Source organism: Lycium barbarum, chromosome 5, assembly GCF_019175385.1.
Source record: "Lycium barbarum isolate Lr01 chromosome 5, ASM1917538v2, whole genome shotgun sequence".
Classification (NCBI taxonomy): Eukaryota; Viridiplantae; Streptophyta; class Magnoliopsida; order Solanales; family Solanaceae; genus Lycium; species Lycium barbarum.
The window spans coordinates 19,557,343-19,571,860 of NC_083341.1; the positions used below are offsets into that span (position 1 = coordinate 19,557,343).

The 14,518-nt window shown below is 32.2% G+C and overlaps 1 protein-coding gene across 1 annotated transcript; it reads left to right on the top strand.

The window, feature by feature from the left end:
- Positions 1-6,686: 6,686 nt before the first annotated feature.
- LOC132642363 (1-aminocyclopropane-1-carboxylate synthase 4-like) lies at positions 6,687-10,269 on the top strand. The gene is made up of 4 exons (XM_060359591.1): positions 6,687-6,902; positions 7,002-7,133; positions 7,577-7,737; positions 8,978-10,269. Exons 1-4 carry the CDS (start codon positions 6,756-6,758, stop codon positions 9,999-10,001), a joined length of 1,464 nt encoding a protein of 487 aa, XP_060215574.1. The 5' UTR covers positions 6,687-6,755; the 3' UTR covers positions 10,002-10,269.
- The last annotated feature ends 4,249 nt before the right edge of the window (positions 10,270-14,518 follow it).

Sequence of the window (14,518 nt, forward strand, 5' to 3'; positions counted from 1 at the left end):
TCCCTCTATTTCAATTTAAGTGTCTAAGTTTGACTAGACAATAAAAATAGACTTTTGAATCTTGTTGTTCTAAATTAAAAATGTGTATAATATAATAAAATATCTTTGGAATCTTGTGATTATAAACTCGACATGTAGGATATTTGAATTGCCAACTTACTAAATATAAAAAGAGGCGGACATAACCAAAATAAGACAAATTTTAACAACAATTGACAAATTAAGGGGAAAAATAAGAGGAAAAAAAAATATAGAGACTCACTAAGGAGTTTCATTTGTGGATTGCTTCTTCGCTTAATTGTTTCTCCTCTTAATTTTTGAATTGCTCCTCTTTTCTTTGATATTTAGTTTTCCATTTTGTTGCTTATTTTATTCTTCTTTGCAATTCTCTGGTTATTGTTTCTTCATCTTTTTAAAATTTACTATTTTATATTTGCATTTAGCAATTTGAGAATTTTACTTAGGGATTAAAGTTATGTGATTTACCATATTACATCCATTTCTTTAATTTAAACTTCTACCATTTAGTCAATGATTAGTTAGGATATATCCTAAATCATTTTTTTTTTAATTTCTGACTAAGTCTCTTCAACTAATTAAATTGACTAAATATGATGATTAATCATGTTGGGCCCCGTGCATTGCTCCAGCATAGTTTGCTAGTACTTAAATATTTGTCAGTTGGTCGCAATCTTATGTCTTGTGACCTACTTAAGTTCCAATTTTACCTCTTTTTCGGTTATTACTATTCTCCTTCCCATCTTAGTGCCTGTTTGGATGGGCTTATAAAAAGTTGCTTATAAGCTGAAAACAGCTTATAAGTCAAAAGAAATAAGTTGGTGCAGCCCAATTTATTGTTTTTGGCTTATAAGTTGTTTTCAGCATATAAGCTGCTTTAGATAAGCTAAGTCAAACCGGTCAAATTATTTTTTTTGGCTTATTTTATCACAAAATGACTTATAAGCTGACCAGCCAAATATTCAAAAAAGCTGAAAACAGCTTATAAGCAACTTATAAGCCAATCCAAACGGGCTTAATTTTGACTTGATACTTTTCGTTTATTTTGGCACTCCTTCAATCCAAAATAACTGTTGTTTGGGCCCAACCAATTTGGTTAAAAAAGTATCGATCGGTTTAGGAAATTAACAAAACATTAACTATATATATATATATTTCAAATCTATCCTTGCCTTAATATATGATCCAATAGTCTGACAAGAGATAAAAGGGTAATTTAGTCAGATAACTCTAGTGCTTAATATTATTAAATTGGTTTGTAATCAGTATGCCAAAACCTGAAATTGTATACTTCTCCGTAAATTGTATATACTCCTTACTTATCCGAGTGAATCTTTGGAATTTTTTACATTTATAAGAATACATGAACAATACATTAAATGAAATTTGACTCATATCAAAATCCAATAGAGTACACTAATTAAAACTGTTTAGATAACGTTTCCTATATTATATACTTTAAAATCTTGAAACGTGTAATTGCCAAATGTTGCATTTCCTCCTTTTATTGACAAGGATAGGTGGAATAACTTATTTCGAATAATCTAGAATTTTCCGTTTCAAGAACTCAAGGAACTAGCTAAAATAATGAACCGACCACATTAAAAATTACTCCCTTCACCCCAAATTAGTTATCTTATTTCATTTAGCAAAAGTCGATTGGACTAATTTTTCAAATTAAATTGAATTAGATCAACTCAATATTTTATAATTAAAATTTAGATATTCAAAAACCATATAAAGAGTACTACAAGTCGCAACTTATCAATTTGATGTAAAAAATACATTTTAAAGCATTGATCAAAGTTCACATAATTTAACTCTCAATAAGCGAAACATGACAACTAATTTGGAATGAAAGAAATACTCATTAATCATTGTGTGAGACATTCATGTGTGCTATATATGCAAGATGAAGTCTCTTGTGATGTAAGGAACTGATAAAAACTACCTGGAATGAAATTAGTAAGAAAACAATGCAGGTAGGTAAATATGAGCGACCACCACAAGCGTGATGAAATAATAAAAGTTCTTCTACCTTTAATCAGAGGTCTGAGTTTTGAAAATGAGTCATTTTTATAAAAAACGTTAATGGACTCTTTACGTCACAAATTCATATTAAATAGATTAGTGTTGTGAATATCAGATGATTAAACAAAAAGGGTAAAATATAGTGAATTGACCTTAGCACAAACTCGAGCTAAAGGGTTTTAAAAGCAAGAAATTAATTGAAATAAGAACCTTCTAGTACATATGCCATCAAAATATAATTAAGAGAAAATAACGTTTAAGAGCAATAATTAAAAGTTGCTAACATAAATAACATAACCTTTGCATCTTAATATAAATAGCAAATTTTATATCATTTCTAACATATACATAAAATTCTGTAAGTTTATTAATCTTATTAATAGGGATCCCACATAATTAGGGATTCACATTATCATGGGTCAATTTCCATCAATGCTCCATCAATGTATTTTTACTACATTTCCTCTCTCTCTCTCTCATTCATAAGTAAAACTTATCTTCCCTCTTTAATGAGGTTGCTTGAGGGAATTTGTGATAAATTATTTTCATCGAATTCTATTTTAATGTTGAATAGATTTTTCTGCAAAATATACATTTAATATATGTCAGCTATATTAGATAACGATTGTGTTTATATAATGTGTAAATATTTCACTAATATATCATATATATACTGTTTATCACTATATTTATATCAAATATATGGATAGCATATATTCAATATTATAATACATGTAACTAAACAAAATCATATACATACTATTTAAATATGTACAACAATATATTTATATCAAATATATGGATAGCATATATTCAATATTATAATACATGTAACTACACAAAACTATATGCATACTATTTAAATATGTACAACATATTTAATATATACGGCTAATATATGATTTATAGTATATATCTTTGGAATAGAAAATACAAACTACTAATCAAATTTGTAATATGTTGAAACATTATATATAATGTAATTCGAATTTTTAAAAATTTACTAGTATTAAAAAAAAAAGACGCTAGAAAAAGGAAAGGTAAAAAAAAAAGTTGCTAGTATAAATAAAAAGAAAATAAGAACGGAAGAGATTAGGAAAAAAAGAATCTTTTTTTAATCAACCGTTATTAGCATTTTTTGAGGAATTGGTTGAGAAAAAAGAGGGATATATTTATGGGAGATATCTTTTTTTTCTTATTTAATAGGGGGTTATGCTAATATTGTGCAGGATCTTTTTTAGGTCTTTAATAGGAGTTATGTTAATATGATAAATATTATTTGGCTATAATTAATGCAATCTTATGTTAAATTTAGCAATATCAATTTTAATATTTCTTACTTACGTAATCATTATGGCAATATCCTGTCCGTGTAGCATATTCTGACATTATCCTGTCCGTGTAGCATACATCCACCTCGTTAATTTAACAAAATCTAATCTACTAAATGTTTTAATTCCATGAGAATTACTTAGGCCGGTGAGTGCAACTATTATAATAGCTATTTCTTTTTGGTACATGCTATAATAGCAATGAATCTTGATTTCATAATTTATCCAATGGATTTAGGGCTGCCCACGTTACTAGATACTGGCACTCATTAGTCAAGCACAAACTCCAAACACCACAGAAAACAGGAGAAAAACAATATATTTTTCTACAACAAGCAATACTCGGTTCTGCAAACTGTCAAGTTATATACACATTGTGGGAAAAAATTCAAATACCTAACAAAGGGTCACACGACAACTTCCTTATTAGTTTCATTCTTTTACGTAATGTGGACGTCGTATTAGTCACATTCTCACCTTGTCATCCTCATTCCTAATAACTGTAAGTCCACAAAGCATCAAACTACTAGTACTATACTAGTATATTTTCCCGTGTATCAATTTATGTGGCATATTTAACTCGACAGGAAATTTAATTAAGAAAGAACAAAATATTTTTGAAATTTATGATGTTAAATATGTCATGATATTTGTGTGACTATAACGCTTTTAAAACATATTATTATTTTTATAATTGACTAATAAAAAAAATATCATATAAATTGAAATTGAAAAACTTATCTAGTCAAACAAGTTTTTTAAATTTTACTCTCAAACTCTCCACCTAAATTTCTAAAATTCGTGGAATTGGAGTTTGTTTCTTAGTGGAGAATCGGATTCATCCTCAATATTCAAAGGAACTTATCCCAAAAAAAAAAAAAAAAATAGTGTTTCGTACAACAATAATAACATACCAATTATAATTCCACAAAATGGGATCTGCAGAGGGTAGAGTGTTACAATATTTAGTACATTTCTTATTTTCTTCATCCAATAATAGACATGACATCATAGTTGAATAAGAAATTTATTAGATTAAAAGCTCGTAATACAGAAAGTAATGAAGGGCATATCAGCTTAATTCCTCATACTTTACGGGTATATTTGACCGTTTTTCACTTATTAATCATCTAATTAGGTTAATTAATGGGTGTCGTTAGAATAAAGTCAAATTCGGACAAAATATTAAATGAAAAGGGCATACTTGTGCTAACGTATTAACGACGAGCAACTTCATTTAATTTCGCACAGTTTAAGGACATATTTGATCCTTTTCTCCATTTTATAATGAAGTTTTTGCACGCAATGGTCTTTAATTTGTACCCCTCGTATCTATAGTATTTAATTTTTGTTGTTGCTGCTCATTTAATAATTAAAATATCCAAACTTGCTTCGCGCAACATAAGTTCTGTTACATTTATCTTCGGAAACTGAACTTTTGCTTCACTCGGCATAATTATGTAGGAATTAAGTTATGCAGCATAATTTCGTGTAATATTTTTAGAATTTGTTGTAGTGCTCAGAAACTGGAGGTATGCTTTTTGGGACATATATTCTTTATCTTTTTTTGAGTTGAATAACGTGCCTGTTTTTGTGGAGTTTGATGTGTTTTCGGCCGTTTTTATGTTGAGTTTTGAAACTTTTGCCATATCCGACATAACTGGTGGGATATTATGATACGAAAATATAAACTTATGCCGAGCGAAATCTAGACTTATTCCGCACGAAAAGCATTGAAGGGAAAAACTTAAAGACCACAAATTTGAAGAGCTAAAATTAGAGAGCACCCCGAAATAAGGGCATTTGTGCGAATGACCCGTTTATAATTAAAACCAACCCGTATGTTGAGAGAGAGAGAGAGAGCTAGCCCGGTGCACTAAGCTCCCTCGTATGGATATGTAAAATACAGGATTTCCACTATGCGCGGGGGTTCGGGGAAAGATCAGATCACAAGGATCTATTGTACGCATTCTTATCCTGCATTTCTGCAAAAAGTTGTTTTCACGGCTTGAACCCAGAGAGAAGAAAAAACATACACTAAGTACAACAATAGGCTAAAATTTCAGAATTAACAATGAAATTGTATTTCTCTTAGGCTATAAAGGGTTGCAAAAGTCACGCATGCATGCAGTAATGAGAAACTTTGACTCACATTAGTGAGGGATATTTGCCTAACCAATGACTAGAGCAAGCAGCCCATGATACACGTTCATAAAAATGAAAAATTAAAGCACCAATAACTTGAAAGGAGAAATTGAAATACAAATTTAAAAAGGAAATCTTTTATTTTCTCACGTGGAGCTGCTCAAAACATGAGTAGTTTTCTTTCAGACGCAAGCAATTACGATTTATTACATTAAAAGGAAATAGACTGAAAACATAGATTCTGTTTAAGACTAGGGAACATTACGTCCATTTCAGTTCACATGTCACAATTTGACTTAAAAAAATTGAATGTTGTGATCTTCAATAGAAGAAGTGTAATAATTTATCAAATGTATGCCCTTCAAATTCCTTGGTATTAAAATGTTAAGTGGAATGTTAAAATTAAAAAGTTACTTCACTTATTTCAATTTATGTGGCTTGATTTGAAATGTGAGCGATGGTCAAACTACTTAATATGAATTCGGACATAGAATTTTCAATTTTTTTTTAAAGACAAACTACATACTATTGGAACTTGATAATAAACACTACATGTCAGAATTGTTAACAATTTAAAATATTTCAAAAGTATTTGAAACTAATCATGGTTCCTTTGACTCTCTAAATAGCAACTAATTAAGACATGAAATTGGAATGGGGTGAATATTAAATATAAAATTTGACATTCTTTTTTAAACTAATCAAAATGAAAATAAGACACATAAATTGAAACAGAGAGAGAAATATTTAGTGTTCTTTCTTTTCTTGAATTTTATTCTTTTTGTTACTACAATTAACTGTATCCGATAAAAGTTTATTATATTCGACTAATTTAATTTCGTCTCGCATGAAATTCGTGTAAGGCTGAAGTGCTTCCTATCAATAATTTATTTATGTTCAGAATTCAAACTCGATACTTTTAATTAAGGATGAAAAAATCTCATCGTCCCACGAACGAGTTTTCTATTTTCCTAGCTATTGAATGTTGAAACATACATTTTCTATTTTTTCCTCGTGCGGTAGACTTAGTCACCAAAATTCCGCACTATACACTATAATTCCATTTGCATTAGTTGTCAACATTTTCCATTTCATTCATTCCCTTTCTCTATAAATACCCCTCACCTCTTCATTCTCTTCTCAACACTACTGCAGAAACCTACCAGCATTTCTGTACAATTAACGATCATCAAATTTTCCAGGCTATTAAATTTCACAAAAAGGAAAATAATGGCCTTTTTGTCTAAGCTTGCTACTAACGAACAACATGGCGAAAACTCGCCATATTTTGATGGGTGGAAAGCATACGATAATGATCCTTTCCACCTTGTGAATAATCCCAATGGAGTTATTCAAATGGGTCTCGCTGAAAATCAGGTTTAATATTTTACACTAGTAATTTCTTAAGTCAATATTTGATACTAGTATTTTTTTCTCTGTGAAAATTCTTATAAACACGGTTTTTTTTTTGGGCAGCTTTCTTTTGACTTGATTGAAGAGTGGATTAAGAGAAATCCCAAAGCTTCCATTTGCACAACTGAAGGAATTGAATCTTTTAGGACCATTGCTAACTTCCAGGACTATCATGGCTTGCCTGAATTTAGAACTGTAAGTTTTGGTCTTTAATATTTTACTATATATAGAACAAATTATAGTGGTGAAAGTCTATGACCATTGACCAAGTTTACAAGTTTACATTTACTTCGAACATATATAATTAAGTTAAGAAAATTTCTTGACTTCTACCGCAAACATATATATGTATATATACTCCCTCCATTCCCCTTTGTTTGGTATTATATTTCTTCCATTTAAAAAAGAATGACACAATTCTATATATTTTTCTCGACAAATGATAAATAATGTATTTATTATAACAAGTTCTTAAAAGTTTTAGAAGCACACAAGTATTTTTTTTATCTTAGCGGTGCCTTAGGCTCCAATATATTATGAGGAATGAAAAAGATTCTTTTGCAAAAAGTATACCTTAGGCACATAATGTTATACATATATAAAATCATAAATTTCAAAAAATTTATTTCTTTCTGCAGGCAATTGCGAAATTTATGGAAAACACAAGAGGGGGTAGGGTTAAGTTTGATCCAGAACGTGTAGTAATGGCTGGTGGAGCCACTGGAGCTAACGAAACTCTTATGTTTTGTTTGGCTGATCGTGGTGATGCATTTTTAGTCTCTTCACCGTATTACCCTGGGTATGTACATATTTATTTGTATCGATTTTAACTTATATATATTGACAGCGTAAAGAATTATGTATATATATTTGTATCGAAGTTAACTTATATATACTAATCGTGCAAGAATGTGTATTGAGTTTAACATATATATACTGCTCGTGTTAAGAAATTTTACATTATCAGTACATTTTAACATACGATTATACTAGTACTAGTAAGTATATTGCCTTATGTTTCAGGCTACAGACCTAATTACCTTTTACGGTTGCTAACGTATAGTTATTGGGTAGGTAATTTGATAGTGTAAAAAAGTAGTTAAACTCATAAATGAATCCACTTCTTTGTCTTCTTATTGCTTTACTTTTATGTTTCCATTTTTTATCTTGTTTTTGTTTATGACCTCGAAATATCCATCTTGAAATTTCTCTATTTAATAATTAATTTTTTTCTATCCCAATTTATGTGGAACCTATATTGAAAGTCAAATAGGATTTTTTATCGCGATTTTTTCATGTAAAAATTTAATTATTGTGATTTATAGTACTTTTTGCGTAGTATGTAAATTTCATTTTTATAAATTAAGATTTTATGTCCGAATTCACAATTAAAATTTTATTTTATAATTGGAATTATGCCACACAAATTGGAATCAGCTTGTTGATCTCCGCGAAAGCACTAGCATTCGTGCTATTATTGGAGTATAATATTTGCAGGTAATTGATTGTGGGGAGAATTTTTTAAATTAAAAAACACTAGTAAAATAATTAAAGAGACACTACGTAATGGTCAAGTCTTATTGACTTTCAGAATTACTGGCGGCCCCTTTCCCTACTTGATCCTTTCACTTGAATTGTTGTAAAAAAATGCATAGTGATTTGTCAAAAAGTTGAAAGCAGCAAATAACAAGCAGAAGTCAAGATTAGATTCAAGAAGATGATTTATAGCAATGCAAATATTTATAACTTATTTTAAATAATAAATTTTAAAAGTCTTTAATTTTTTTAAACTCAGTCAAGCAACATCACATAAATTGGAACGGGACGGAGGAAGAACAGTTGAAGTTATATATATAGACATTATAGAAACTGTTTACCATTTGCATATTACTCATCCATATTAGTCAACTTTTATACGAACATGATTATGAGTGATTTATAAGACTGACCTTGAAATGACTCACATTGGAATGATTAGGTTGTCTTCATATGTCTTGAGATGAATAATAACGTTTCTTTGAAATTTTGATTAAATGCAGATTCAATAGGGACCTAAAGTGGAGAACTGGTGTACAACTTCTACCCATTTCATGCAAGAGCTCCAACAGTTTCAAGATTACTATAGAAGCTGTCAAAGAGGCATATGAAAATGCCCAACAAGCAAATGTCAAAGTCAAAGGCTTAATTTTGACCAACCCTTCTAATCCATTAGGCACCACTTTAGACAGGGACACACTAAAAAACCTCTTGACCTTCACCAATGAACACAACATCCACCTTGTTTGTGACGAAATCTACGCAGCCACCGTGTTTGATGCTCCACAATTCGTCAGCATTGCTGAAATTATCACCAACGATGAAGTAACGAATCATTGTATTAATAAAGATTTGGTGCATATAGTGTATAGTCTTTCGAAAGACATTGGATTTCCAGGATTCCGAGTGGGAATTGTGTATTCATTCAATGATGATGTGGTTAATTGTGCTAGAAAAATGTCGAGTTTCGGTCTTGTTTCCACTCAAACACAACATTTACTAGCAGCTATGCTCTCTGACGATGAATTCGTCGAAGAATTTCTCATTGAAAGCGCGAAAAGGTTAAGGAAAAGGCACGAAAAATTCACTGGGGGACTTGAAGAAGTCGGGATAAAGTGTCTCAAAAGCAATGCAGGCCTTTTTTGCTGGATGGATTTGCAGCCGCTACTGAAAGAACCAACACTTGATGGTGAGATGACACTGTGGAAACTGATCATAAACGATGTGAAGCTCAACGTCTCGCCTGGATCTTCTTTTAATTGCCCCGAGGCAGGTTGGTTTAGAGTTTGTTTCGCGAATATCGATGATCAAACTGTGGATATCGCGCTCATGAGGATTCAGATGTTTGTGGATGGTAATAATGATGTTAAAGAAAATGGGGTCGTGAAGAAGAAACAACATTGGAAGAGGAGCAATCTACGACTTAGCTTCTCGAATGGGAAGTACGATGAGAATGTTATGAGTTTGAATATGATGTCTCCTAATTCTCCAATTCCTCACTCGCCGCTTGTTCAAGCGAGGAATTAAAAGAAAACATTAATTAGGAAGAACGATCAATTATTGTACCAACAAATAAAGTTAGAATCATAGTATAAGATGAGAGTAGAACGAGAAGAAGTTGAAGTAAGATGATACTATTATTCTTTTGTAACGATTACTAGGTAGGTGTTTAGCCTTGTAATTTGGAGCTCGAATTTGAAGTTTTAATGTGAAATTAGTAGTTGTTTATGACATTTGAATAAAATTTTAACTTCAATTTGAAAATGCTTATTTCCCCTGAAAAATGAAACAAATGATCTCGTGATCAGTCATCAGTAATCATTTCATTCTTCTGGCAATTAATTTTGTACCTGCCAATTGTTGCAACTTTGTAGTACTACCTAATTCATATTTATCACTCAAATTTAAGAAATTATAAAGTAAAAAAAAAATGACTGGATGTTCGTGCACTATAGCAACCACCTGTACCGCACCCACCACTTTAACAATAGCCTATAAGCGACCCACTTCATAACTTAACGAACCATCAAAAAATTATTTAAACCAGTTTGTTCAGAAATAAACATTTGCAGGAAATTTTTTCTAGAAAAGTTTTTTAATAAGATACAAGACACACTAAAAGTGACTCCAACAGTCCATAAGGGCCACGAGTGTATTTGGTATGATTTCCTGCCGGAAATAACTTAGCTTTAAAAACTATTTTCTGGATCATTTTTCATTTTGGTTGATTTTGAAGTGCTAACTCATACAAATAATAAAAAATATAGCATATGAAACATGGAATTGGTGTTCTGCTGATAATTTTGATATTAAAGGTTCACAATTGTATCTTTAATTGATTAAAAATAGTAACGCAAAGCCAGAGTTTAGATAGCTGCAAAGACAAAGATTTACGCCAATGAACTTCCATTGGATAATAATATAATTCTTTTGAAGAAACAAAATAAAAATAAAATGAGAATAATCAATTGAACATGTGTCAAAGCCCTGATGAATACATACAAGCTGGCAAAACTTATATTCCAAATAATCTCATCAATTGAACATGTTTCTCCCACAGAGATTTGCAAAGGACTGCTCAGATTGGGAAACCATCAGAAACTAGACTACATAACCAAATGAACAAAAAAACAAAGTTTTTCTACAGTACAGCAAACGAACAACTGAATACCAAAAGAATAGGAAGGGTGTATAATTACTTTCTCCATGCAGGTAAAAGACTATGACACTAGAGAAAAACATGGGGGAAAAAAAACACATGATCTTTCATAAAACATAAGAAGCAGCAGGAGGAGGTTGAAAGGTAGCAAGGAAGAAGCACAGGACGCGACTGAGCAGGTTCATCCGATGAGCAAGAATCATCCCTTCAAGTATATAGTTGGTAGCAAGCAACCGATGGAATGAGAAATGCACATCAAGAGAGTTCTGTTAAGTTTTCTAGTTTATGTTCAGGTACTTTCAACCACTATTTTATGTGAATATCATTACTCCTTACACAATAATGACCAAAGAGTCCAGGGATCGTCCCTACCATGTCTCCATGTTAGTGTGCAAATCTGGACCATCCATCAGAAGAGCACAGTTGGTCGGGCAAAAGTAAGAGAACTATGACATGCTACATTAAGTGAAGTGTTGGGTCGATCAATTGCATTAGGTAGGAGATGCAAGACTTATCTTACGAATAAATTGAGGCAAATTTAGCACTATAAAGTCGGCTAAATACGAAATGGTCTGCCCACCACCCCCTCCCCCCACCACCCCAATTGTCAATGCAAAACCATGGAGCATTAACACAAATAGACGACACACAAAGAATGCACTTTCAATATGTATTGATCGAGCAAAAACTAATCAATCAAATGGCAGTATAACTAGATTGCTAAAAATGAAACCCCTAAACACTGTACAAGGAGTGGATTCCCTACATATTTGATGGATATTTTACAGGAGGTAATCCACAAGCAACATTAATACATGTATTAACTGGCCCTTCTGACGAAGCTATATATTCGCAAGCATCTTTGAGACTGGGAACTGCTTGATTTGGTGTCGTACTTGTATCTCTTGAATGATGGCAAACTCTCAATATTGTCATGCTGAGAAAGTACAGAAATAAACTACCTTTAGCATTAGTCTTAAAACAGTTTCATAAAAAAATAACAATCAAGTAGATAAAGTTTTAAAATCTTGTAACCGAAAGTGTATCTATTCATATTGAGCTCTCACTTAATACTATAGCTTTCAGGTGGTCATATCATTCCTTCAAACTATTTTAGAAATCAAGTGGATGTTTCAAGGTTAAATATCTGATCTCCAATTCTTCATCGAGATAATGATGAAGGGAAATTAAGGCTTTCACTTAATCCCGACTTGATACTTTATTTCCTTGTATAGTATTCAAGACCTTTAGCGTTAAGATGAATTTCAGCATCAAGGGCCCATAATAAATTCTTCCTTCGTTCCAATTTATCGAATACTCTTTTCTTTTTAGTCAAACCCAAAAAGAATGACACCGTTTTATATTTAGTAGTAACAACTAACTTTAAAATGTCTATTTTATCCTAAATGAGATGATTTATAGCCATATAAATATCTAGGACTATTTTAGACCAAAGGTTTCAAAAGTTCTTATCTTTCTTAAACTCCATGCCCAGTCAAACACCATCACATAAATTAGGACTGTATGTTGATGTTAATCAAGAGTTTAGTATGTTGATGTGAAAATTTGGTTTGAGCCATATGGGGCTATTTTAATCTAGCCATGGTAAATTAAGTTTAATTATCAGTGTTGTTGTTGGTGTCGTTGGTTGTATGATACAAGTGGAGGAGAAATTAGTATAATTAAGATTGTAATTGTTATATGAAATTGTGGGTTAAAAAGGTATTAAAAAGGGTCCGGAAGAATTGTTGGATTGTTAGAATTGTTATGGGCTGAATTGTGAGAATTTTGTATGTATATCTCTGTTGTTGGTATTTCTGTGTTAACAGCAGGATGATTGGAAATTCGGGTTAGGCGAATATATAGGGGAAATGCTGCCCGATTTTCGTTAAGCCCTTAACTAATGGAAAACCCTAAGCGAGAATGTATAGGTTAAAGAACAAGTTCTATAAAGCGATGGGCTACGGTTTACGAAACTAGAAAGTATGGTTACTGACGATAACATTACCTTTATGTTAAATAGGATAAAAGAGCGACAAAGCGAACGGTTGTGCGATTAGTCGTCAACAGGTATGTAAAGCCTATCCCTTCTTTCTTTTGGCATATCCTAGACATAAGTGATGAATGATATGAGCTTTGGGGTAATTCCATTCATAAGTTCCGAATATGATTTATGATTCTTATTCACTTCTTGATGTTAGAACTTTTAAAGTAATTAAGCTACTGCCCTCGAGTCTTTTATATGATTGAATAGTAAATGATGCATAAGAGTTCCTATTCTTAAAAGGCCCTATAATGACTAATGTCATTAACTTTCATAAGCTATCTCGTATTGATTTGATATCGGCCTGTGATCCCTGAGACTTTATTTGCTATAGTTCATAATGATATTCAAAGAGCACTGAATATGACTATCATCCTGATACTTGAGCGTTGATTAGTCTACTTATCTATTGAGTCTCAAAAGATGATTTATATGCACATGGTTACTCACTACTCTGCTCGTGCATACTGTTGTTACATCTTTCACCGAGTCCCGGGCCGGGTATGTTATCGTGCACAGTGTCATTGCATTATTCACCGAACCCCTTACTAAAGGGCCGGGTACGGTATATGATGATATGATTATGACACCGAGTCCCATGATGGGCCGGGTACGACATACGTGTACACGACTTTATTCACCGAGTCCCTTACTAGAGGGCCGGGTACGGTATATGTATATGATGATATGATGGCATATGACGACTTTATTCACCGAGTCCCTTACTAGAGGGCCGGGTACGGTATATGTATATGATGATATGATGGCATATGATGACTTTATTCACCGAGTCCCTCACTAGAGGGTCGGGTACGATATATATATGTACATGATGATATGATAATATGATGATATGATGATATGATTATGGCACCGAGTCCCATAATGGGCCGGGTACGGTATATGATAATGATATGTATGATTTGGTTCGTAAGGCACAGGTAAAGTGATTTCTTGATTACCATACTTGTCTCCTGGAATCTCTATTTCAGTTATGATCCTTTTTACTGTATTTCATGCTTTATATACTCAGCACATATCTCGCACTGACCCCCCTTTCTTCGGGGGGCTGCGTTTCATGCCCGCAGGTACAGACGCTCGCTTTGGTGACCCGCCAACTTAGGATCCCTATTCAGCTATCTTGGAGTGCTCCCTTGTTCCGGAGCCCAGATTTTTGGTACAGAACCTTTGTTGTATATATGTGTTTGATCCAGGGGTACGGCGGGGCCCTGTCCCGTCATATGCTATTGTTGTTACTCTTAGAGGTCTGTAGACATGTGTGTGGGCTATATGTATATATGTTGTCCAGCTGTGTTAGTATGACTTATGTTTTGGGACGTT